Source organism: Salmo salar, chromosome 10 (assembly GCF_965601325.2).
Source record: "Salmo salar chromosome 10, fSalSal1, whole genome shotgun sequence".
Lineage (NCBI taxonomy): Eukaryota > Metazoa > Chordata > Actinopteri > Salmoniformes > Salmonidae > Salmo > Salmo salar.
In genome coordinates, this window is record NC_138300.1 from 52,497,992 (window position 1) to 52,522,081 (window position 24,090).

The following is a 24,090-nucleotide window of genomic DNA, read 5'->3' on the forward strand; positions in this document are numbered from 1 at the left end:
TGGTAGTAGCTCCCCTTACATCTCTGCTTAGTCCCAAAGTACCATATAAGTGGTCCCAGGACTGTAACTATGCTCGAGTCCGCCAAAGCGCTACTTTGTAGTGCCCCAGTGCTTGCCGCCCCCAACTTTGACAAGCCCCCAACTTTGACTCCACCATTGAACAAAGACGCTAGCTTTATTGCTGGCCTTACAGTTTTTTTTAGGTATATGTGGGCTCCAGTGCCTTGCCTGTACTAGTCTTCACGGACCATAATCCTTTGGTGTTTTTGAAGCAAATGTACAATCAAAACATCCGCCTTATGCGGTGGGCTCTGATTGTACAAGGATACAATGTACAGATGAACTATGTGAAGGGTTCGGGGAATGTGGTTGCCGATGCTCTATCGCGGGTTTAGTAACTGGGGATGCGTGTTTTTTGTTGTTGCAAACTGGAAGTTTGCAGCTTTTGGGGTGGGCGCGTTACGTTCCCCAGTTTCTGTGTTGTGGGTTTGTTTATATGTATGTGTGTATTTCAGGAAATGGCTTCCTGGATTCCCCCAAGCAGCTGATTGGCCGGCACCCATTGCCGATTGGAGTTCTGATCCCGCCCTCTCGTTAGGGGATACAGCTGTCGGCAATTACCGACTCCTTCCTAGCTTTAAAAGCCATTGTTCCTTTGTTAGGAAGAGAGCTTCTTGGTATGTTCTGTTGTTGGTCTGTATAAGTTTTGTAAAGTATTTTGTAGCCGGTCCTGCAGGTGTATGCCATAGGACTGTTTTTGATTAGGGAAATTGTTCACTGTACAGTTGTAATTATTCTGTTTTTGTTCCCAGGGGGGCACCTTGGGAGTTCTTAGGCAAGAGGCCTGCGGGCATACATATACCTGTAGCATTTACTATGTCTATGCACATTAGGTAAGACCTGGGTGGACCATCCCCTGTATTTTGGTTAGCTGGCCAGGTGCTGCTAAGATAAGTAGTGGTAAGGTAGGAGAGAGGACTTTAACTTTTATTTTCTTTGGTTCCGTCCAGCCCCTTTTCCCCAAATTACCGTGTGAAGGAAATAAATTCCCTGTAAACTGTAACATATTCTGCCTCTGTCATCCTTACCCGCACCTACAGTCACATACCTCTATCACTCCACGGGGAGTTGAGTGTAGCAGGGTGTTGCGTTCCCCCCTCCAAGATGTGTGCGTAACAAACATGCTGGTAGAAATTGGATAAAACGGATTTAAGTTACCCTGCATTAAATTTCCCGGCCATTAGGAGCACCGCTTCTGGATGGACATTTTCTTGTTTGCTTATGGCCTTATACAGCTTGTTGAGCGCTGTCTTAGGGCCAGCATCGTTTTTGTGGTAAATAGTCAGCTATGAAAAATATAAATGAGAACTCTCTTGGTAAAAAGTGCGGTCTACAGCTTATGAGAGACTCTACCCCAGGCGAGTAAAACCTTAACTTCTTTAATATTAGATTTTGTGCACCAGCTGTGATTTACAAATCAACACAGACCACCACCCCTTGTCTTACCGGAGGCAGATGTTCTATCTTGCAGATGGACAGAACCCAGCCAGCTGTATGTTATCCATGTCGTAGTTCAGCCACGACTCGTGAAACATAAGATATTACAGTTTTTAATGTCCCGTTGATAAGATAGTCTTGATCGGAGCTCATCCATTTTGTTATCTAATGATTGCACGTTGGCTAATAGGACTGATGGTAGAGGGGGATTACTCGCTCTCCTTCGGATCCTTACAAGGCACCCCGACATACATCCCCGATAACGGTCTCTTCTTCATGCAACTGATGGGATTTGGGCCTTGTCGGGTGTCTGTAGTAAATCCTTTGCGTCAGACTTGTTAAAGAAAAAGTATTTGTCCAGTACGAAGTGAGTAATCGCTGTCCTGATATCCTGAAGCTCTTTTCGGTCATAAGAGACAGTGGCAGAAACATTATGTACAAAATACGTTACAAATAATGCGAAAAAACACAATAGCACAAATGGTTGGGAGCCCGTGAAACGGCAGCCATCTCCTCTGGCGCCATCATCAGACAATGCTATCTGGCTGGCGGTTACTCCTTTCTCACATGCCACATCTGTTGTTTGTCACCCAGACTAAGGAGGATGTACTCATCTATAAAAGAAAAAAACTGTGTTTGTTGGGTTCTCAACAACCTTCGGGTGTTGTTGAACGCTCCATTATTGCCTTCATGATCACGTTACTTCTGGGTTTGTTCATCCAGCAGCAGTCTTTCCTGTAATGTCACGATTGCAAAAGTCACCTAAATCAAAAACTGTTCAATCCAAGGACTATAAAAGTCATTCAGAAGGAAGTGGACAAAAGTATAGGCAACAATACAATATGACATCCTTGGAAACAACTGCGAGCATTGTGTTACTTTCGTCTGTTATGGCAAATCAAACAATCAAAATCCAAACAGGTAGCCATGACAGTATAATTGAGAGAATATCCTAATTAATGCTTTGCTTGAGGAGATGCACTCCATAATAATTTATTTTCTGCTTGTCTTTTTCCTTATAGGAAGATGACTTCATTAAGTATTTGACTGCTACTACATAACTGTTTGGTGTACTGGCTGCTGTTGCTATTTCTACAGTTGCTGCAGCAAACACTTAGTAAATAGGTTTCTTCGGTCTCTCATGAGTCCATTGAGAATGTCAGAGATTCAAAATGTTGTTTATAGCCTGATGAATAAAGTATCATCTCAAAGACCAATGTGGTTGTGTGGTCATTTTTCCTTCAAAGCAAACAGAATATTAAATTAAGATACTTGCCTTTGTATTCATCAAAACATGAACTTTATTAACCTTTAACTGCAGTGGGCTAAATCAGGGTCACAGAGTGTTTCTGGGTAGTCTTAAACAAATCTACTTAGACACAGAAGTATACACTTCACACACGTGGTTATGGGCTTAAACAAAGAAGACACCTGTACCATGTCAGATATAGAGTTGAAATGTATTACATTGAGTTTATCTTAATATTAGACTTTATATACATCACATAAAACTGAAAAATAACAACCATTTGACATCGAAACACCTTCTGTTTAAATAAATAAATATTAATTAATTAAATGATGAAACAACATTATACCCATGAAGCACCTACTGGGGGGATTTGGGTCAATTGACTGCAGGAAAATGATGTATGGAGAATCCTCTCATACAGTTCATATGAATCATATATTATTTTGTAACGTATTAGCCCCGGACCCATATTAAACCTACTCCTGAATTTGAAAGAATTGCTAATGAGTAATCTCAATTGAAAGTGATTCTTAATCCAGGAGTAGACTTATTCTGGGTCTGTGAAACCTGCACTTTAATGTTCTGTACTTGTTCCTTGAATGCATACAGTAAGATAGGAGGACAGGTTTTTGGTGACATCAATATGCTGTTTATCTACAGTAAACAAGACAACAGTAAACATGTCTTTGTATCTATTGATCTGTTTGACATACCGAGTGAGGAAATCCACCATTTACAAAATTACACCCCCCCCCCTTGGGCCAAACAGTGTAGTTTTGTAAATGGTGGATTTCCTCACTCTGTATGTCCAACAGATCAATCGATATAGACATGTGCCTGTTATACCGCCACCGTGTGGTTGATATGAATTTTCTTTCATATTTCGTGTCTTGACAGTGTTTACAACATGTGTGCTAAATGTTGTTACAATATGAATATCCTTGACTGTTTTATATGCATTTGTGCCAGACCAAGCCCACGTGAATGTTTATTGGTCAATAGCGGCCATGTTGTTTTCAGTACTTGTACTAGACCTTTGTCCATAGATGCCACATATCAAGTTTCGTGCAGATCGGTCATTCAGTGCCAGAGGAGAAGCATTTAAGTGTTTTCACAAAATTCTAAATGGCAGAAAATGTATCATTGGAGACCTTCATGACTTTATGTCAAACGGGGTTGGGGTTAGGGGCACGGTTGGTGAGTACCGGATTACATGTAATCTGGGTCTGTGAAACCTGCATTTAACGGATTACATGTAATCTGTTATCGTTTTTTGTAATCCCTTACATTACCAGCAAAAATATTGTAATCAGATACTTTTGAAAACTAGATGATTACTTCGAGGATTACTTTGAAATTCAGAAATGATGTTTGCGGAAAAAAATAAAAAAATAAATTTCGGACACTAATGTTTTCTCAATGGCATTCAAATCAGCGTTGAGCGAGTCTGACCACAAGTCAGAGACCACTATGATTACACACCAAATGTGTTTGATGGATCGGGGGAAAACAGCAGGAATAGGCTTTTGTAGGCTACAGTCCAAGCTACTGTATGTCTTCCAATGGTGCGACTGCTGTCGGCATCCAAAGAGTATCCAACTTGAATAAACGCTTCGATGGCTGTTCACAAATCTAAATGTGTATTTGAACCCAATAATGGTTGAATTCAAGTAGTTTAAGCTACCTATCAATCATTGGCAATCCACTGGTTTCAAAAACAATGAAAAATGCGCTCTTGCAACAGCTGCATAGCGCAGATCCCAGCGTGTGGAATGAAAGTGGGGCTTTTATTGCCCCTTTTAAGTCTATCTGTAGTTGCTACATCCATTTTTAAACGTATAAATGATATATACAGTACCAGTCAAAAGTTTGGACAAACCTACTCATTCAAGGGTTTTTCTTCATTTTTACATTGTAGATAATAGTGAAGACATCACAACTATGAAATAACTCATAGGAATCATGTAGTAACCAAAAAAGTGTTAAACAAATCAAAATATATTTTAGATTCTTCAAAGTAGCCACCCTTTGCCTTGATGACAGCTTTGCACACTCTTGGCAAAGCATGCCATTCCATGAGCACAGCATTTGGCTTATCTATAGCTCCATATTTCCAAGTCCTATTCTTGAAGATCAAGGGGTATAACATTTATTGGAATGACTGCAATTCTGTTATCTTTACATTAAAAACCAAAGTCTTATCATTTAATCATATTATTATATGTAGTAGATAGCGGTGGGTTAGAAGAAGCCTACATAACCAACCCATAAAGTCAAATGTAACATCCATATATGGCCAGCTATGTAAACTGTAACATTGATTTATCCTGCAATAGATGTCGTTCAATTGGTAACACACATTTTTGACTTCTTCTAATGCCTCTTAAGGGGACAGTAATCTAAAAGTAATGGAATGTAATCAGTGTTTGGGTAATCCAAAAGTTACCCGTCCAAAACTGATATCTAGTAACTGTAACAGATTACATTTAGAAAGTAACCTACCCAACCCTGGTTAGGGGCATGACCTTTCAAAGTCTTCATTTTCAATCACTTGTTATATTGCCACCATCTGGCCAATCAGTATAATTTTGTTAATGCCGGATCTCTATGGGAAGATGCATCATTCACCAAATCGTGCCAGTGCTGTCTGAGATATTACGTGTGATGAAACAACGTACGAACATGCTTAAGGACGGAGACAGATCCACAGTCCCCTTCTCAAATTTCATTGTGGGGGACAATAAAGATGAAACATGGTCCTGAGCACCAAATCATGAAATACTTTGCCCAATAGATCCTTTTCCAGTACACACTGACATCACGCACAGATGCGTGTAACTCTTGGCAGCAGTACACTCTAAAAATAAAATGTTCCTGGAGTATCTTTAGGGGTTCTTCAAATTGAAACTCTGGGGGAACCCCTATAAGTTCAAATACCCCCTTTTAATGGATACTCGAAGAACCTTTTGGGGTACATTTCTTGACAACCCCCCCCCCCCTCCCCCCAGTAATCATAATAATACTATGTTATATTCAGAGGGAGGGGGAAGTCTGTGAATCCCAAAAAATTGTAATTACAGATGATTAACAGAACATGACAGTATTTATACCTTGGATTTTGTGCTGTATGTGAATGACAAAAAACAGTTTTGATAATGGTTTTCATACACATACCTTGTCCATAATGTAGAGGCCAATGGGATATTTATTGAAGAGGTAAGTGAGGAGGATGGAAAATGTGATGAGCATAACATACCAATAGACATACCTTTGTACGCCTCCTCGTCTGTATACCTGCAGACACAGACACTAAAGTGAGCAGTTCAGTCATCTGCACCCAATACAGCTAGCCTTCAACATATTCTTATAGCCTACATAATCTTAACTCTTTGTTGATTGATATTTGCACCAATATGAAAAGATAGATGGTATCATCATAAAACAGTAATTTTAGATCATACAAGGGACAAACCTTAACTTGTAAAGATCTCCTCAATTTAAGGTAAGTGCCTGCACCTGCCGTCCTTTCAAATGAAAATACAAATGTTTCAGTTGGGCAGTTAGGTTCCTGCAAGAACCCCCACCAACTAAGGAGGTTCCTCGATGAACCCCACCTCCTATGGGGTTCTTGAAAGAACCTTGGAGGCCATTTTGTGAAGAGGCTACTCTCCACAATGTGTGGATGAAGCTCTTAATTTGGCATGAGGGAAAACAGGAAATTCACTTCTACAAAAAATACCCACTAGAGCTAAACAACACTAATGTTTACCACGGTACCACCACATATACTTTGAACTCGCGCGAAGTAGGAGAAGCTGTCAACTATGGATTATTTGGAACCAAAACAACATTTGTTGTTGAAGTAGAAGTCCTGGGAGTGCATTCAGACGAAGAACAGCAAAGGTAATCAAATTTTTCTTATAGTAATTCTGAGTTTAGTGAGCACCAAACTTGGTGGGTGTCAAATTAGCTAGCCTGTGATGGTTGAGCTATCTACTCAGAATATTGCAAAATGTGCTTTCGCCGAAAAGCTATTTTAAGATCTGACACCGCGATTGCATAAAGGAGTTCTGTATATATAATTCTTAAAATAATGTATGTTTTTTGTGAACGTTTATCATGAGTAATTTAGTAAATTCACCGGAAGTTTGCGGTGGGTATGCTAGTTCTGAACATCACATGCTAATGTAAAAAGCTGGTTTTTGATATAAATATGAACAAAACATGCATCTGCCCTTGCTGTCTCTGCCTGGCCGGTTTCCCCTCTTTCCACTGGAATTCTCTGCCTCTACCCCTATTACGGGGGCTGAGTCACTGGCTTACTGGTGTTCTTCCATGCCGTCCCTGGGAGGGGTGCGTCACTTGAGTGGGTTGAGTCACTGATGTGGTCTTCCTGTCTGGGTTGGCGTCCCCCCCTTGGGTGGTGCCGTGGCGGAGATCTTTGTGGGCTATACTCGGCCTTGTCTCGGGATGATATGTTGGTGGTTGGAGATATCCCTCCAGTGGTGTGGAGGCTGTGCTTTGGCAAAGTGGGTGGGGTTTCATCGGATGGGGCCACAGTGTCTCCTGACCCCTCCTGTCTCAGCCTCCAGTATTTATGCTACAGTAGTTTATGTGTCGGGGGTCTAGGGTCAGTCTGTCACATCTGGAGTATTTCTCTTGTATTTTCCGGTGTCCTGTGTGAATTTAAATATGCTCTCTCTAATTCTTTCTTTCTCGGAGGACCTGAGCCCTAGGACCATGCCTCACGGCTACCTGGCTTGACTCCTTGCTGTCCCCAGTTTACCTGGCCATGCTGCTGCTCCAATTCCAACTGTTCTGCCTGCAGCTATGGAACCCTGACCTGTTCACCGGACGTTCTACCTGTCCCAGACCTGCTGTCCCAGACCTGCTGGAACCCTGACCTGTTCACCGGACGTGCTACCTGTCCCAGACCTGCTGTTTTCAACTTTCTAGAGACAGCAGGAGCGGTAGAGATACTAAGATCCGCTAGCGGAACGTCTGTCCCTAAATTAAACACACGGTAATACGGTGTGAGAAAAGGGGCTGAGCTGGACCCAAGAAAATAAACAATAATCCAACAACACCCCTAAAATAGACTAGCCTATTTCAATAACAGCTAGCTAAGTAACCAAAAATACAGTGGGTGGTCCACCCAGTTCTAACTAGGGTATTTAGACAACAATTACCTACGGGTTGTGTATGCCCATGGGCGACTTGTCTTGGTACCCCTTTTCCCACTAACAAACAAACAGTCATGCACCACAACCAAACAATACTCACAGGTACCGGACAACTGTGACATGTATGGGAAAAACAAACGAGCGATCTGCATAGAGAGAGAGAGAGATAGATAGCGAGCGCTTGAGACACAGAGAGATTAAACACACAGATCGAGCTCACAGAGAGAGATTGAACTCCAGAGAGAGATTGACTGGGGTTTTAAACCAAGGGAAAGGGATGTGATAGGGTAATGGAAAATGAGCAGGTGTCTTCTGATTGGGGAATGATGATTATCACCTGTGAGGGGAGAAGGAGAGAAAAGAAATACGGATACAGGTAGTGTGTATCCTGTATGTGTAACAGGTACAAAATATAAACACTCACCAAAGCTCTGACGAAGGCCTTGAGGATGATACCTAAAATGTTATAAGGAGCAGTGATGCTGGCTGGATCAGTGTACGGGTTTCTTATCTTCTCATCACAGGTGCAGCGAAATGCTTTTGTCTCTAGCTTCAACAGTGCAGTAATACCTAGCGATACAAAACAATACACACATGGATGCAATACAACAACAACAAAAAACACACGGAAACGTCCTGAGGAAATAATGTAAGAAATAACACCCCAAAAATACAATACTGCAAAGTTGTCTAATCACTGAGAAAAAAAATTGTGCTTTGAATATACACTGCTCAAAAAAATAAAGGGAACACTTAAACAACACAATGTAACTCCAAGTCAATCACACTTCTGTGAAATCAAACTGTCAAACTTAGGAAGCAACACTGATTGACAATAAATTTCACATGCTGTTGTGCAAATGGAATAGACAACAGGTGGAAATGATAGGCAATTAGCAAGACACGCCCAATAAAGGAGTGGTTCTGCAGGTGGGGACCACAGACCACTTCTCAGTTCCTATGCTTCCTGGCTGATGTTTTGGTCACTTTTGAATGCTGGCGGTGCTTTCACTCTAGTGGTAGCATGAGACGGAGTCTACAACCCACACAAGTGGCTCAGGTAGTGCAGCTCATCCAGGATGGCACATCATTGCGAGCTGTGGCAAGAAGGTTTGCTGTGTCTGTCAGCGTAGTGTCCAGAGCATGGAGGCGCTACCAGGAGACAGGCCAGTACATCAGGAGACGTGGAGGAGGCCGTAGGAGGGCAACAACCCAGCAGCAGGACCGCTACCTCCGCCTTTGTGCAAGGATTAGCAGGAAAAGCACTGCCAGAGCCCTGCAAAATGACCTCCAGCAGGCCACAAATGAGCATGTGTCTGCTCAAACGGTCAGAAACAGACTCCATGAGGGTGGTATGAGGGCCCGACGTCCACAGGTGGGGGTTGTGCTTACAGCCCAACACCGTGCAGGACGTTTTGGCATTTGCCAGAGATCACCAAGATTGGCAAATTCGCCACTGGCGCCCTGTGCTCTTCACAGATGAAAGCGGGTTCACACTGAGCACGTGACAGACGTGACAGAGTCTGGAGACGCCGTGGAGAACGTTCTGCTGCCTGCAACATCCTCCAGCATGACCGGTTTGGAGGTGGGTCAGTCATGGTGTGGGGTGGCATTTCTTTGGGGGGCCGCACAGCCCTCCATGTGCTCGCCAGAGGTAGCTTGACTGCCATTAGGTACCGAGATGAGATCCTCAGACCCCTTGTGAGACCATATGCTGGTGCGGTTGGCCCTGGGTTCCTCCTAATGCAAAACAATACTAGACCTCATGTGGCTGGAGTGTGTCAGCAGTTCCTGCAAGAGGAAGGCATTGATGCTATGGACTGGCCCGCCCGTTCCCCAGACCTGAAACCAATTGAGCACATCTGGGACATCATGTCTCGCTCCATCCACCAACGCCACGTTGCACCACAGACTGTCCAGGAGTTGGCGGATGCTTTAGTCCATGTCTGGGAGGAGATCCCTCAGGAGACCATCCGCCACCTCATCAGGAGCATGCCCAGGCGTTGTAGGGAGGTCATACAGGCAAGTGGAGGCCAGACACACTACTGAGCCTCATTTTGACTTGTTTTAAGGACATTACATCAAAGTTGGATCAGCCTGTAGTGTGGTTTTCCACTTTAATTTTGAGTGTGACTCCAAATCCAGACCTCCATGGGTTGATAAATTGGATTTCCATTGATTATTTTTGTGTGATTTTGTTGTCAGCACATTCAACTATGTAAAGAAAAAAGTATTTAATAAGATTATTTAATTCAGTCAGATCTAGGATGTGTTGTTTAAGTGTTCCCTTTATTTTTTTGAGCAGTATAATTAATTCAAATGTGTACATCGGTTCCACATGAATGAAACATGTTAGATAAACACAATTATTATTTTTCAGTTTACTTCTTCTCTTAAACTCAGCATTGACCTGCAAATAGTAATTAAACAAATGAAATTAAAAACTGCAGTAAGGAAAATAGACTGGAGATGTTTACACAAGCAGTAAACTAGAGGGTTCTCTATAGGGAGAGAAATAACTAGGCAGTCAGCACACATGGTGATAACTCTGAATATGGCTTACTTATGTGGCAAGCTGAGGGAAAATAATAATCTACCTTCCACCAACAAATCCCAGATAACATAACCAATAGATCAACAATAAGACAAGCATGGCTAATTTACCTCAATGACTTCAAGGAGCAAAGGCCATCTTGTCATGAAGTCCTCTACCATGGGTGCGTCACGGACAACTTCATGTCTCCTGTATGCAAACGTCTTCTCCATTTTGAACTTCACCGTCTCTGTTCCTTTCTTCACGTCGGACAGTAGAGCTTTCCGCATGTCTTCGAGGCTCTCTTCTGTTTCTCCTGAGGGAATTGTGGGGCAAAAGTTCACTTTCTGTTCTCTTTGGATTTTTAACACCATAGGCTGCACTTGACATCCATGCAGGTTTGTGCTTCAAGGAGTTTATCGTCACCTCTGGACATCCCAGTCTTCTCAGGCGAGTACGGTAGTTTGCCAGTTTGTATTTCAAACTGGTTTTCCATCCCCACATCCAGTGAAGGAACACTTCTCAGTCAAACATGGATGCTTCTTGATTAGACTCTGTGCAACCTGTTCCATCTCTCCATCAGTGGCATAAACTTTATACTGGACAATTTCTTGCAACAAGCCGTCGAGTATGTCTGACTTCAGCTTAGGCTCTGGAACAAGTAGAGTGCCACTTTCAAGGTAAGGTGAATTGGCCTGCTGAGGTTTTAGCTCAGCATCATATGAGAATTGAGGCACACAGAACAAAGTAGGACCAGAGGACCATGAGCTAGTGGACTCTGGAGAAGACAGTATATCAGTGTCAACTGAACCATTGGGTAGTGTTGACGAGTCATCGATGTGGCGACGATTGAAGTCAGAGGTTGTCGGGAGTGGGGTGTTGATACTGCTGGAGGTTTCAGCACAATGAATTGTGGGGGTCTCTGACATGTCAATAACTTTAAGAGTACCTTTGTCCTCTACTTCTGCCATTGAGGTCAGGTTAAAATAACTCATTTCCAAAAATAGGATTCATGAACTGAAGTCTGAAGTTGCAGTGGTCCACACTGCTTTGGTACATCGTTCAAAAGGTCAGTCACAGAATCAGGTAGTCCACAAGGGAAAATCAGTTTCTGGCAGCTGCCATCAATCAGGATGATATTCATGACTGCAGGAGTTGACGTCATCTTGCTTCTTAGTCTGCATAGAAGACAGACAAGAACGACAGTCAAGAATTATTCTTCATGGTCCATAACATGTTAATTATATTTGAAAGTTGTAAGAAATTGTTTTCATATCTAATTTCTATTGATTAGGCAGGCCTGCATTTTAATTGATATTCAACCAGTATGTGCTAAATATACTTAAACTCTTATTGGCTATGCCATTTCAAAGTCACCATGCGGACTGATCCAATGATCAGTCAACCAGGGATAACTGTCTGCCAGTTCACTTAGTGCCACTAGAGGGACATCTCTTGTGGGAGCAGGACTAAGTTCAAAGACTCTATAATGTTCCCTGTACCAACCACACAGTTCCTTGACAATGACAAACTCTCATGCAAAATGCAAATTTGAACAATTTCACCAAAATCTGGTAATCCACCTGCTAATTTATGGCCAACTATCATTCCCTTCCTGTAGGTTATGACCTTACTTGTTACACACTGGGAAAGATGAACCTCAGGTGTGTCAGTGTACTTCTGTCTAATGGCTTCAGCTATTTCATTTTTGATTAAATCCACTGGGAGAGTGGAGACAGTTTCAACCTCAAGTTCAGACTTGCTAAGATATGGAGAGCTTAACTGGTAAGCTATCTTCTGATGCTTGGAGGCTAATGAAAGAGACATTTGTGAAGCACCTTGTGTGTCTGATAGCCTCAAGTTATGTTTGGCCTCAAACCGCATTGTCTATAGCCTTACAAGAAGACCAAAAAATCGAATCATCTGGGGGTAGTGTTCCAGATAATGATGCTTCTGTGGAAGCCTAACGCCAGGGAACAAGTCTTTGTATCGATGCCTGTGCTCAATTGTTTTGCTTTCTACATAAGAAATAGAGTCATCACTATGCACAGGGGCAACAACAAGCTCAATGATGTCTTTCAGCTCCATAAGTACAAGCCATGCGGGCTCATCTTCAGTTACAAGGGGGCTCCACAACACTGAAGTGCTCCTTGTAATACTGCTTACACTGATAAGCAGTGCTAGGACGACCACCTTTTTCAAAAGACTTTAGAACAGGATTACCAGAACAAAACTGCAACAGCAATTTCTTTAATGGCCGATTCATCTACTTGGAGATTATGTTGACGAAAGATGCCACCAATAAAGCCACTAGATAAAGGGACAGGTAGGGGAACAAATCAAATGATGGAGCTCCCTCATCAATAGCCAAGCTTGGCCAAATGCTCTAATTTCAGTAGAGAAGCTGCAAATCTTTCCTCAATAATAGTTGCTAAGCCTTTAGTTGTACAATACAAATCAGAAGAAGCATTGGCATCATCAACAAACTCTTCTTCCTGACTATTTGCATGTGATTCATCCGTTGATGGTGAAAATACTCTAGTAGGTGTGACTACTCCAGGTTTAAAATCCAACCATGTGTGAGAGCAATGTTTGCGATTTTTGTGAGTTTTAAAAGGTACCATTAATGTTTGTCTTAAAATTACAGCCTACAAACATAGAAGTAATAGTTTCATTACTCTTGAGATGGCTGTTGATGTGTACAAAATAATACTTTTCTGATGCTAAATCATTACAAGCACATAGATGACAACTGAATATTGCCACGTTTGTGAGATTTTTAGTAACCTCTGTTGAGTGGACTTTACTTTGGTGCACAATTAAGGCATTCCAGGTTGCATGGAATTAAATGCGCATGGACAGTCAATGTATGTACATGGGTAACGGACAGTACGGCCGTAATGTGGGTCTTTAACTTGTAATGATGCAAAAGTTGGGACCTACCAGACACCAATTCTGAACACCACTTACATTTCCACAACACTGAAAAAAGAGAACAGAAATATCATAAGACCTAAAGACTGAAAATGATCGGCTATGAAAAGCCAACTGACATTTACTCCTGAGGTGCTGACCTGTTGAACCCTCAACATCCACTGTGATTATTATTATTTGACCCTGCTGGTCATCTATGAACATTTGAACATCTTGGCCATGTTCTGTTATAATCTCCACCCGGCACAGCCAGAAGAGGACTGGCCACCCCTCACAGCCTGGTTCCTCTCTAGGTTTCTTCCTAGGTTCTGGCCTTTCTAGGGAGTTTTTCCTAGCCACCGTGCTTCTACACCTGCATTGCTTGCTGTTTGGGGTTTTAGGCTGGGTTTCTGTACAGCACTTTGATATATCAGCTGATGTAAGAAGGACTTTATAAATAAATTTGATTTGAATTCGGAGTGAATTTTTGGGGAGATATTAAAACAACCTCTAACAGTACTCACCAACACTATATAGCATTTTAATGGGTGGACAAAGCAGCACAAATGTAGTAGGCAAACATCATGGTCCTGTAAATATACATTTTGTTAATTAAATATTTTTTTTTGTTATGAAATGTTTGATTTAATTATCTATTGATGTATGCACGCATCCACTCATATGCACATACGTTGAATGAATATTTTAGAAAAATATTTATTTATTTAATGATAAATGGACACCCATAATATAAAGTAACACTGTTCAAATTCTAAAATGAACTCCACATCCCATTTCAATAAGTCTGTAAGTCACCTTTGCACCACGTTTTACAACATTAAGGCAGCCATCGGCAAACTGTTAAACTGCATGAAAGCACCAATCTCATAGGATTAGGTGTATAATCATTAGATCTTAAATATGTAATGAAAAACTGTAACTTTTGCCTCACAAGAAAAAGAATTGGCGCACTAAATGCTGCTGCAAAGTGATTGCAGATGATGCCGTGCACAAGCACCATAGCATTAGTTAGCTAGCAAGTTAGCTAGCATGTTAGCTAGCTCAAGCGGTGTGCACTCCTCAGCAAACCTTAATTAGTTCTTGGCTTGGTAAATTTGAAGGTCTTAACCAATAGGTAAATATCATGGTGTTTTCGCCAACTAACTTTACCTCCGCAAAATGTTAATCTTGACCTATAGTCCTGTTTTACTGTTCATAGAAGCTAGCTAGCAACATCGTCTTTTACCTTTAGCTGCCATGCCAATATGTTTCAGAACCAAGAGCACAAAATGAGGGTATGGAGCAATCACTAATAACATTAATGCTTACAATTCTGACCACAACCACACAGACAAACGTTGAATAAAATCAATCACCATTCTTACCTTGACCAAGATTCTAGGTACTGTCTTCTCCGCTAACGCCCCAGCGTTCTTCCTGGAAGATTCTTCTCTCGCGCGGTTTGAATTGTTCCTGATTACTCATCATGAATTAGCTTTATTGGTTCACACTCCCCAAACTAGTAGATCTGATTTTGCGCTTTGTGTTTCATTGATTGCAAGCGATGAAATCGCATTGAGAGGAGAAACAAAACACGTTTTCGTAAATTTGACGGCCCACCTTCTCCCGTTTTTTCAGTGTAGAAACAGGGCGACTGTGTCTGAAGAACACTGTCTGATTGTGTTCAATGCACAGCCCCCTAATTGTGAAAACATGAGGTAGTCCTTTACTGTTGATCTTTATCAAGAACTACATTACTGTAGGGTACTGGTTCCAGACCTTTTTCAGTTACTGTGCCACCAACTGAATTCTGCTCTGCCAGGAGTAACCCTGAAGAACTCCCTCATGTGCATTTTAGCAGTAGGCCTATGATCTCATGAGTCTTCACAAGTACCTCCTGTGGATAGGGCAAGTACCAGCAAGGGTTCTAGTAAACCCTGTGGACAGGCCAGGTACCCCCAGGTCCTAGTACTCCTGGTTGGGAACCGCTGCTGTTGGGTACCAGTATTCCTACTAAATAGAGTTGTTAAAGTTTCATGTCTGATTCGCTCCGGCTGTCGTTATAATTTTATAATTATTTGAGCAGCACACATCGCCAGCAAAGTGGATACATTGTATCATTTCACCTCATCTGTGAGAGTGATGAAGAAATTCAGCAACTCTTTGAGGACAGTGGAAGTCGATAACAGTTGATAAAACCAATGCATTTTGGGCCTTTGTCTTCACTCTTCACCAGGTTTACAGGTGAACAAGTAAGGAGGCTCTTAAAGTTTTCAAAATGGTCTCCTGTGGGTATTCCAATCAAAAGACAAAACATGTGATTGGTAAATGAGTTGTGAAAATCTGATCAATAGGAGGCCAGCTGAGGTGAGGAGGAGAATTATTCAAGAAACTGTTTGAAGAGGTAGGGCTTCAGATGTTTCAGAAGATGGGCAGAGACTCTGCTGTCCTAGCTACAGGGGGAAGCTGGCTCCACTATTGGGGTGCCAGGAGAAAGAAGAGCTTGGACTGGGCTGAGCGGGAGCTTCCCTCGTGTAAGGGTGGGAGGGCCAAGAGACCTGAGGTGGCAGAACGGAGTGCTCGGGTTGGGGTGTAGGGTTTGAGTATAGCCTGAAGTTATGGAGGTGCAGTTCCTGTTGCTGTTCCGTAGGTAAGCACCATGGTCTTGTAGTGGATGTGAGCTTCGACAGGAAGCCAGTGGAGCGTGCAGAGGAGTGGAGTGACAGGGAACTTGGGAAGGTTGTAAACCAGGTGGGCTGCAGCGTTCTGGATAAGTTGCAGGGGTTTAATGGCACAAGCGGCGAGCCCAGCCAACAGCGAGTTGCAGTAGTCCAGACGGGAGAAGACAAGTGCCTGGATTAGGGCCTGCGCCGCTTCCTGTATGAGGTAGGGTAGTACTCTACAGATAGTGTAGAGCAAGAACCTGCAGGAGCGGGTCAGTGCTTTGATATTTGCAGAGAACGACAGGGTGTTGTCCAGGGTCACACCAAGGTTCTTTGCACTCTGGGAGGCGGACACTGTGGAGTTGTCAACCGTGATGGAGGTCTTTGAGCGGGCAGGCCTTCCCCGGGAGGAAAAGCAGTTCCGTCTTGTCAAAGTTCAGCTTAAGGTGGTGGGCCGACATCCAAGTTGAGATATCTGCCAGGGATGCAGAGATACGTGTCGCTACCTGGGTATCAGAAGGGGGGGGGGGAGAGAAAGTAGTTGAGTGTCATCCGCATAGCAATGATAGGAGAGACCATGTGAGAATATGACAGACCTGAGTGACTTAGTGTATAGAGAAGAGGGCCTAGAACCATACTCTGGGGGACACCAGTAGTGAGAGTACGTGGTGCAGACAGATCCTCGCCACATCACCAGGTAGGAAAGGCCTGCCAGGTAGGATGCAATCCAAGAATGTGCAGAGAGTGAGACGCCCAGCCCTGAGAGGGTGGAGAGGAGGATCTGATGGTTCACGGTGTTGAAGGCAGTGGATAGATCTAGGAGGATGAGAACGTAGTAGAGAGAGTCAGCTTTGGCAGCGCGGAGAACCTCCGGGACACAGAAGAGCAGTCTCCGTTGAGTGACCTGTCTTGAAGCCTGACTGGTTGGGGTCTGGAAGATTGTTCTGAGATAACTAGAAAGTTGATCAGAGACAGCACGCTCAAGGGTTTTGGAAAGAAAAGAAAGAAGGGATACAGGTCTGTAGTTTTTGACATCAGATGAGTCGAGTGTTGGTTTCTTAAGGAGGGAAAAGACTCGGGCCATTTTGAAGTTAGAGGGGAGGCAGCCAGGGGTCAGGGATGAGTTGGTGAGGGAAGTGAAGAATGGGAGAAGGTCTCCAGAGATGGTCTGGAGAAGGGGATGCAGCCAGTGGTTAGGGATGAGTTGATGAGGGAAGTGAAGAATGGGAGAAGGTCTCCAGAGATGGTCTGGAGAATGGAGGAGGGGATGGGGTCGAGCGGGCAGGTTGTCGGGTGGTCAGACCTAACTAGTCGCAGGATGTCAAGTGGAGAAAGAGGTTAAAGGTGTAGGGTAGTTCTGTGTGAGTTAGACCAGTGAACTGAGCGAATGAGTAGCGGATGTCATCAACATTTTTTTCAAAGTGGTTGACAAAATCAAATCAAATTGTATTTGTCACATGCGCAAAATACAACAGTGAAATGCTTACTTAAAACCCCCTGGTTTCCCAACCAGGGGTGCTAGGACTCCTGAGGGTACTTGGTCTATCCACAGGGGATACTTGAGAAAACTCATGAGACCATAGGCTTACTGGTAAAATGCATATGAGGGGGCACTTCAGGATTACTCCGGGCAGAGCAAAATTCAGTTGGTGGCACAGTAATCGTGAAAGATCTGGAACCACTACCCTACAGTAATGTAGTTCTTGATAAAGCTCAACAGGTGAAGGACTACCTCATGTTTGTATTGCTAGGTATTCCTGCACTGTTGAAGCTAGAAACAAAAGCATTTCGCTGCACCTGCGATATCATCTGCAAATATGTGTACATGACCAATAAAGTTTAATTTGATTTTGATATGATATTATCTATAGTCTAATCAAGCCACTTCTCGAGCCTTCTCAGGACGTGGAGGCTTGTATTCTTCAAAATGTTCATAGATATAACATGCTTACGTGTTATCTATCTATCGTGTTATCTATATCAGTGTGGATGACGGATCACCAGCTCAAGCTGAACCTCGGCAAGACGGAGCTGCTCTTCCTCCCGGGGAAGGACTGCCCGTTCCATGATCTCGCCATCACGGTTGACAACTCCCTTGTGTCCTCCTCCCAGAGTGCTAAGAACCTTGGCGTGATCCTGGACAACACCCTGTCGTTCTCCACTAACATCAAGGCGGTGACCCGATCCTATAGGTTCATGCTCTACAACATTCGCAGAGTACGACCCTGCCTCACACAGGACGCGGCGCAGGTCCTAATCCAGGCACTTGTCATCTCCCGTCTGGATTACTGCAACTCGCTGTTGGCTGGGCTCCCTGCCTGTGCCATTAAACCCCTACAACTCATCCAGAACGCCGCAGCCCGTCTGGTGTTCAACCTTCCCAAGTTCTCTCACGTCACCCCGCTCCTCCGCTCTCTCCACTGGCTTCCAGTTGAAGCTCGCATCCGCTACAAGACCATGGTGATTGCCTACGGAGCTGTGAAGGGAACGGCACCTCCATACCTTCAGGCTCTGATCAGGCCCTACACCCAAACAAGGGCACTGCGTTCATCCACCTCTGGCCTGCTGGCCCCCCTACCTCTGAGGAAGCACAGTTCCCGCTCAGCCCAGTCAAAACTGTTCGCTGCTCTGGCATCCCAATGGTGGAACAAGCTCCCTCACGACGCCAGGACAGCGGAGTCAATCACCACCTTCCGGAGACACCTGAAACCCCACCTCTTTAAGGAATACCTAGGATAGGATAAAGTAATCCTTCTAACCCCCCCCCCCCTTAAAAGATTTAGATGCACTATTGTAAAGTGGTTGTTCCACTGGATATCATAAGGTGAATGCACCAATTTGTAAGTCGCTCTGGATAAGAGCGTCTGCTAAATGACTTAAATGTAAATGTAAATGTAAATCTAGAATGCCTTATCTAGAATGTTCAAAGATTTTATGTTAAATGTTAAACATTTTATGTGTTAATCCCAAATCTCGCTCATGTCTGACAGTTTGCAACAGTTCCATGCTCATGCCCCATACATCAGTAGGTAAACTATTACTGCCCTCTGTTGGTGGTCTGAAATCCTGTTCATAGACCCCTTTCTGTGTTTGCAAACATTGCTGCACGAGGATGATGCGCACAAGTTGGTGTCAGAACGAAGGGAGTTCTTATAGAAAAAAGCCTATATTTACATGTTGCTTATGAGTGCATTTCTCTCTACTTTTGGAATATAATTGGATTTTAAGGCTCTTTTGAATGTCCTGCTTAATATAATGTTTGTCATCGCAAATCAACTGCATTATTCTTAAAGAAACACTTCAACACTTCAACCAGTATAATGGCTCTTTAGCTAGCTTTTGCTACAGCCGATATCAGTGAGCTTTAGCATTCTAGCTAGCAACTGTAGCATCCAAAATAGTTATTTTGCAAAGATCACAAGCAAATATAATCTTAGCGACTGTTCAAGCAAGAATCAAAACATCATTGTAAGTGTATGAGAACCTCAAAGTCATTTTGTTTAGAAGTAATAAAAACGTATAGGCTATATTGAATGGGCGCCGATGGCGATGGCTTTCTTACTGCCGCCAAGAGTTGCGTGCATCTGTGCGTGATGTCAGTGTGTACTGGAAAAGGATCTATTGGGAAAAGTATTTCATGATTTGGTTCTCAGGACCATGTTTTATCTGGCAGATTCATTAAATAGTACCCTCAAAACACCAGTCTCAACATCAACAGTGAAGAGGTGACTCCGGGATGCTGGCCTTCTAGGCAGAGTTCCTCTGTCCAGTGTCGGTGTTCTTTTGCCCATCTTAATCTTTTCTTTTTATTGGCCAGTCTGAGATATTGCTTTTTCTTTGCAACTCTGCCTAGAAGGCCAGCATCCCGGAGTCGCCTCTTCACTGTTGACATTGAGACTGGTGTTTTGCGGGTACTATTTAATGAAGCTGCCAGTTGAAGACTTGTGAGGTGTCTGTTTCTCAAACTAGAAACTCTAATGTACTTGTCCTCTTGCTCAGGTGTGCCCTTGGGCCTCCCACTCATCTTTCTATTCTGGTTGGAGCCAGTTTGCGCTGTTCTGTGAAGGGAGTAGTACACAGCGTTGTACGAGATCTTTAGTTTCTTGCCAATTTCTCGCATGGAATAGCCTTAATTTCTCAGAACAAGAATAGACTGATGTGTTGCAGAAGAAAGTTCTTTGTTTCTGGCCATTTTGAGCCTGTAATCGAATCCACAAATGTTGATGCTCCAGATACTCAACTAGTCTAAAGAAGGCCCGTTTTATTTCTTCTTTAATTAGAACAACAGTTTTCAGCTGTGCTAACATAATTGCAAAACGGTTTTCTAATGATCAATTAGCCTTTTAAAATGATAAACTTGTATTAGCTAACACAACGTGCCATTGGAACACAGGAGTGATGGTTGCTGATAATGGGCCTCTGTATGCCTATGAAGATATTCCATTCAAAATCAGCCGTTTCCAGCTACAATAGTCATTTACAACATAAACAATGTCTACACTGTATTTCTGATCAATTTGATGTTATTTTAAAGGACAAAAACAAGGACATTTCTATGTGACCCCAAACTATTGAATGGTAGTGTATATAAAGTCTAATATTGGGATGCAAACTCAAAATGTAATACATTTCATCTCTATATCTGACATGGTACAGGTGTCTTCTTTTGTTTAAGCCCATAACCATGTGTGTGAGGTGTATACTTTTGTTTCTAAGTTGATTTGTTTAAGACTTCCCAGAAACACTGTGTGACCCTGATTTAGCCCCCTGCAGTATTAATCAAGGTCATGGTAATATGGTTTTGGTAATATAAAGGCAACTGTATTAATTTAATATTCTGTTTGCTTTGAATGAAAAATTACCACACAACCACATTGGTCTTTGAGATGGTCCTTTATTCATTAGGCTATAAACAACATTTTGCATCACTGACATTCTCCATGGACTCATGAGAGAACCAATAAATTATTTACTAACTGTGCTAGCTGCAGCAACTGTAGAAACAGCAACAGCAGCCATTACACCAAACAGGCCTAGTTGACCAGCTAACACATTCTTCATGAAGTCATCTGCCTATAAGGAAAAAGACAAGCAGAAAATAAATTAATATGGAGTGCATCTCATCAAGCAAAGCATTAATTAGAATATTCTCTCAATTATACTGTCATGTCTACCTGTTTGGACTCTGATTTGCCATAACGGAGGAAAGTAACAAAATGCTCGCAGTTGTTTCCAAGGAGGCCATATTTTATTGTGCGGCCTCTCATTTTGTCCACTTCCCCCATAATGACGTCAGTCGGCCTTGGTTTGTACTCGTCATCCAAGTAGTTGTTGATTTTGTAAGTATTCCCTGCTGCCACATCCTTTAACTTCTCTATTGTAACCGTGCCTTTACAGGAAAGACTGCCGCTGGATGAGCTAACACTGCAGAAAACTACTCTTGAAGGCCCATCTACAAAACAGGAAGAAAGTAAAAGGTGTGTGTGTGTGTATACACACATGTAAGTGTAATTGTACATGTGTGTTTTGCTGATGAGAGAAATAAAGAGTCAGAGAGCACAGCAGATGCTGTAGCTGATTGAATACGTTCATAAAGTTCTGACTCTACCAACCATGTTCAGGTATCAGTTTTACTTTGCTGTTAGGGGCAGCAGGTAGTCTAGTGGTTAGAGCATTGGGCCAGTACTCTGCTGTTAGGGGCAGCGGGTAGCCTAGTGGTTAGAGCATTGGATCAGTACTATGCTGTTAGGGGCAGCATGTAGCCTAGTGGTTAGAGCATTTGGTCAGTACTATGCTGTTAGGGGCAGCAGGTAGACTAGTGGTTAGAGCATTGGGCCAGTACTCTGCTGTTAGGGGCAGCAGGTAGCCTAGTGGTTAGAGCATTGGGCCAGTACTCTGCTGTTAGGGGCAGCAGGTAGTCTAGTGGTTAGAGCATTGGGCCAGTACTCTGCTGTTAGGGGCAGCAGGTAGTCTAGTGGTTAGAGCATTGGGCCAGTACTCTGCTGTTAGGGGCAGCAGATAGTCTAGTTGTTAGAGCATTGGGCCAGCCAGTACTCTGCTGTTAGGGACAGCGGGTAGTCTAGTGGTTAGAGCATTGGGCCAGTACTATGCTGTTAGGGGCAGCAGGTAGCCTAGTGGTTAGAGCATTGGGCCAGTACTCTGCTGTTAGGGGCAGCGGGTAGTCTAGTGGTTAGCGCATTGGGCCAGTACTATGCTGTTAGGGGCAGCGGGTAGTCTAGTGGTTAGAGCATTGGGCCAGTACTCTGCTGTTAGGGGCAGCGGGTAGTCTAGTGGTTAGAGCATTGGGCCAGTACTATGCTGTTAGGGGCAGCAGGTAGCCTAGTGGTTAGAGCATTGGGCCAGTACTCTGCTGTTAGGGGCAGCAGGTAGCCTAGTGGTTAGAGCATTGGGCCAGTACTCTGCTGTTAGGGGCAGCAGGTAGCCTAGTGGTTAGAGCATTGGGTCAGTACTATGCTGTTAGGGGCAGCAGGTAGCCTAGTGGTTAGAGCATTGGGTCAGTACTATGCTGTTAGGGGCAGCAGGTAGCCTAGTGGTTAGAGCATTGGATCAGCACTATGCTGTTAGGGGCAGCAGGTAGCCTAGTGGTTAGAGCATTGGGCCAGTACTCTGCTGTTAGGGGCAGCAGGTAGTCTAGTGGTTAGAGCATTGGGCCAGTACTCTGCTGTTAGGGGCAGCAGGTAGCCTAGTGGTTAGAGCATTGGGTCAGTACTATGCTGTTAGGGGCAGCAGGTAGCCTAGTGGTTAGAGCATTGGGTCAGTACTATGCTGTTAACATTTGATATCAGATGATGTTAACACTCTCCCCCAATTCTGGAATTGGAATATAGGCTTCCACAAACACATTTCCAGAAGAACATCATACCTGGAGTTACCAAATGGATGACCTCTCCATTTCCAATGTACAGAGCCCAGTGTTTGTATTGACCTCTGTTTATCTCAATCATGTCACCAATCTCCATCTAAGAATAAGGTGGGTAAGAAGACATGTAATTATGTAACACCCCCCCTCCCCCCCCCCCCACACACACAGTCCTGTTTTACTAACATATTTCCTCTAACCCCTAACCCTAAAGCTGGTCCCCACAAGTATAGTTAAACATGTCCACACACACACACACACCTTTTATGATACTGTTGATTGTTATAAATTAGCATTAGTCAAAGATCAGCAACAGTACTTACTGTGGTCGGACTCCTGGTTTTCATGTGAATGTCTCACTGTGGGCTGTGTCTAATGAAAAAAACCTCGCCCTTAGATTACAAGGTCCAAAACCAACATCCTGTTATTCAAATTAACTATTTGAGACCCGAGCGTTCCTGCAACTAGCTCTATCTCTGGCATTGAATGTTTCTTTTTCTATATATTTGTTTCTACATAATCACTACTTCAGAAAGGAAACACCACATAGAAATATGTTTAACCCCTTAATAAAGAATGAATAAGGCAAGTCTTGGCGACATAGGTTCTGCTCCTTCAGAGTAGCTCACTGCCCAAGAAAAGCGGCAATATATAAAATGACCTACAAGCAGTCCGGGTAGTCATTTGATGAATTGTTCAGCAGTCTTATGGCTTTGGGGGTAGAAGCTGTTAAGGAGCCTTTTGGACCTAGACTTGCCGCTCCGGTACCACTTGCCATGCGGTAGCAGTGAGAACAGTCTATGACTTGGGTGACTGGAGTTTTTGACAATTCTTCAGGCCTTCCTCTGACACTGGTTTTAAATCATATTATTAAGGTCACCATATTAAGGTCACCATATTAAGGTCACCATATTAAGGTCACCATATTAAGGTCATAGTCAACCTACTGTAGTTGTAGAACACAACGTAGGAAACGCAAGCACAGACCTTTGTCAAGCCTACCAGTCCGCTCGGGCCCTTTGGTAAATATGCAAAAAGATTTTGTTCACATGCCTGCCTGTAGAAGAAAGAATTATATGTTGGTAATGCTTGACAGTTACTCTAAATGGATTGAAGCAAATGAGGAAGCAAAGACTTTGGCTAAGTGCCTGTTACAAGATATTGTTCCA

At 43.2% G+C, this 24,090-nt stretch overlaps 1 protein-coding gene across 1 annotated transcript; it reads right to left on the reverse strand.

Annotated features, from left to right (window-relative positions):
- Window positions 1–20,915: 20,915 nt before the first annotated feature.
- On the reverse strand, window positions 20,916–23,317 carry LOC123724424 (phospholipase A and acyltransferase 4). The gene is made up of 4 exons (XM_045687902.2): window positions 23,245–23,317; window positions 22,925–23,021; window positions 21,216–21,493; window positions 20,916–21,114 (listed from the first exon to the last, which is right to left on the reverse strand). Exons 1-4 carry the CDS (start codon window positions 23,266–23,268, stop codon window positions 21,007–21,009), a joined length of 507 nt encoding a protein of 168 aa, XP_045543858.1. The 5' UTR covers window positions 23,269–23,317; the 3' UTR covers window positions 20,916–21,006.
- Window positions 23,318–24,090: the final 773 nt, after the last annotated feature.

What these genes read in the sequence shown, in the direction of transcription:
- LOC123724424 (XM_045687902.2), bottom strand. Translation starts at nt 23,268, where the DNA reads ATGAAAACCAGGAGTCCGACCACA. An exon ending in AAACCAGGAGTCCGACCACA is followed by an intron (nt 23,022 to 23,244) that starts GTAAGTACTGTT and finishes CCTTATTCTTAG; the next exon opens with ATGGAGATTGGTGACATGAT. An exon ending in CATCCATTTGGTAACTCCAG is followed by an intron (nt 21,494 to 22,924) that starts GTATGATGTTCT and finishes CCTGTTTTGTAG; the next exon opens with ATGGGCCTTCAAGAGTAGTT.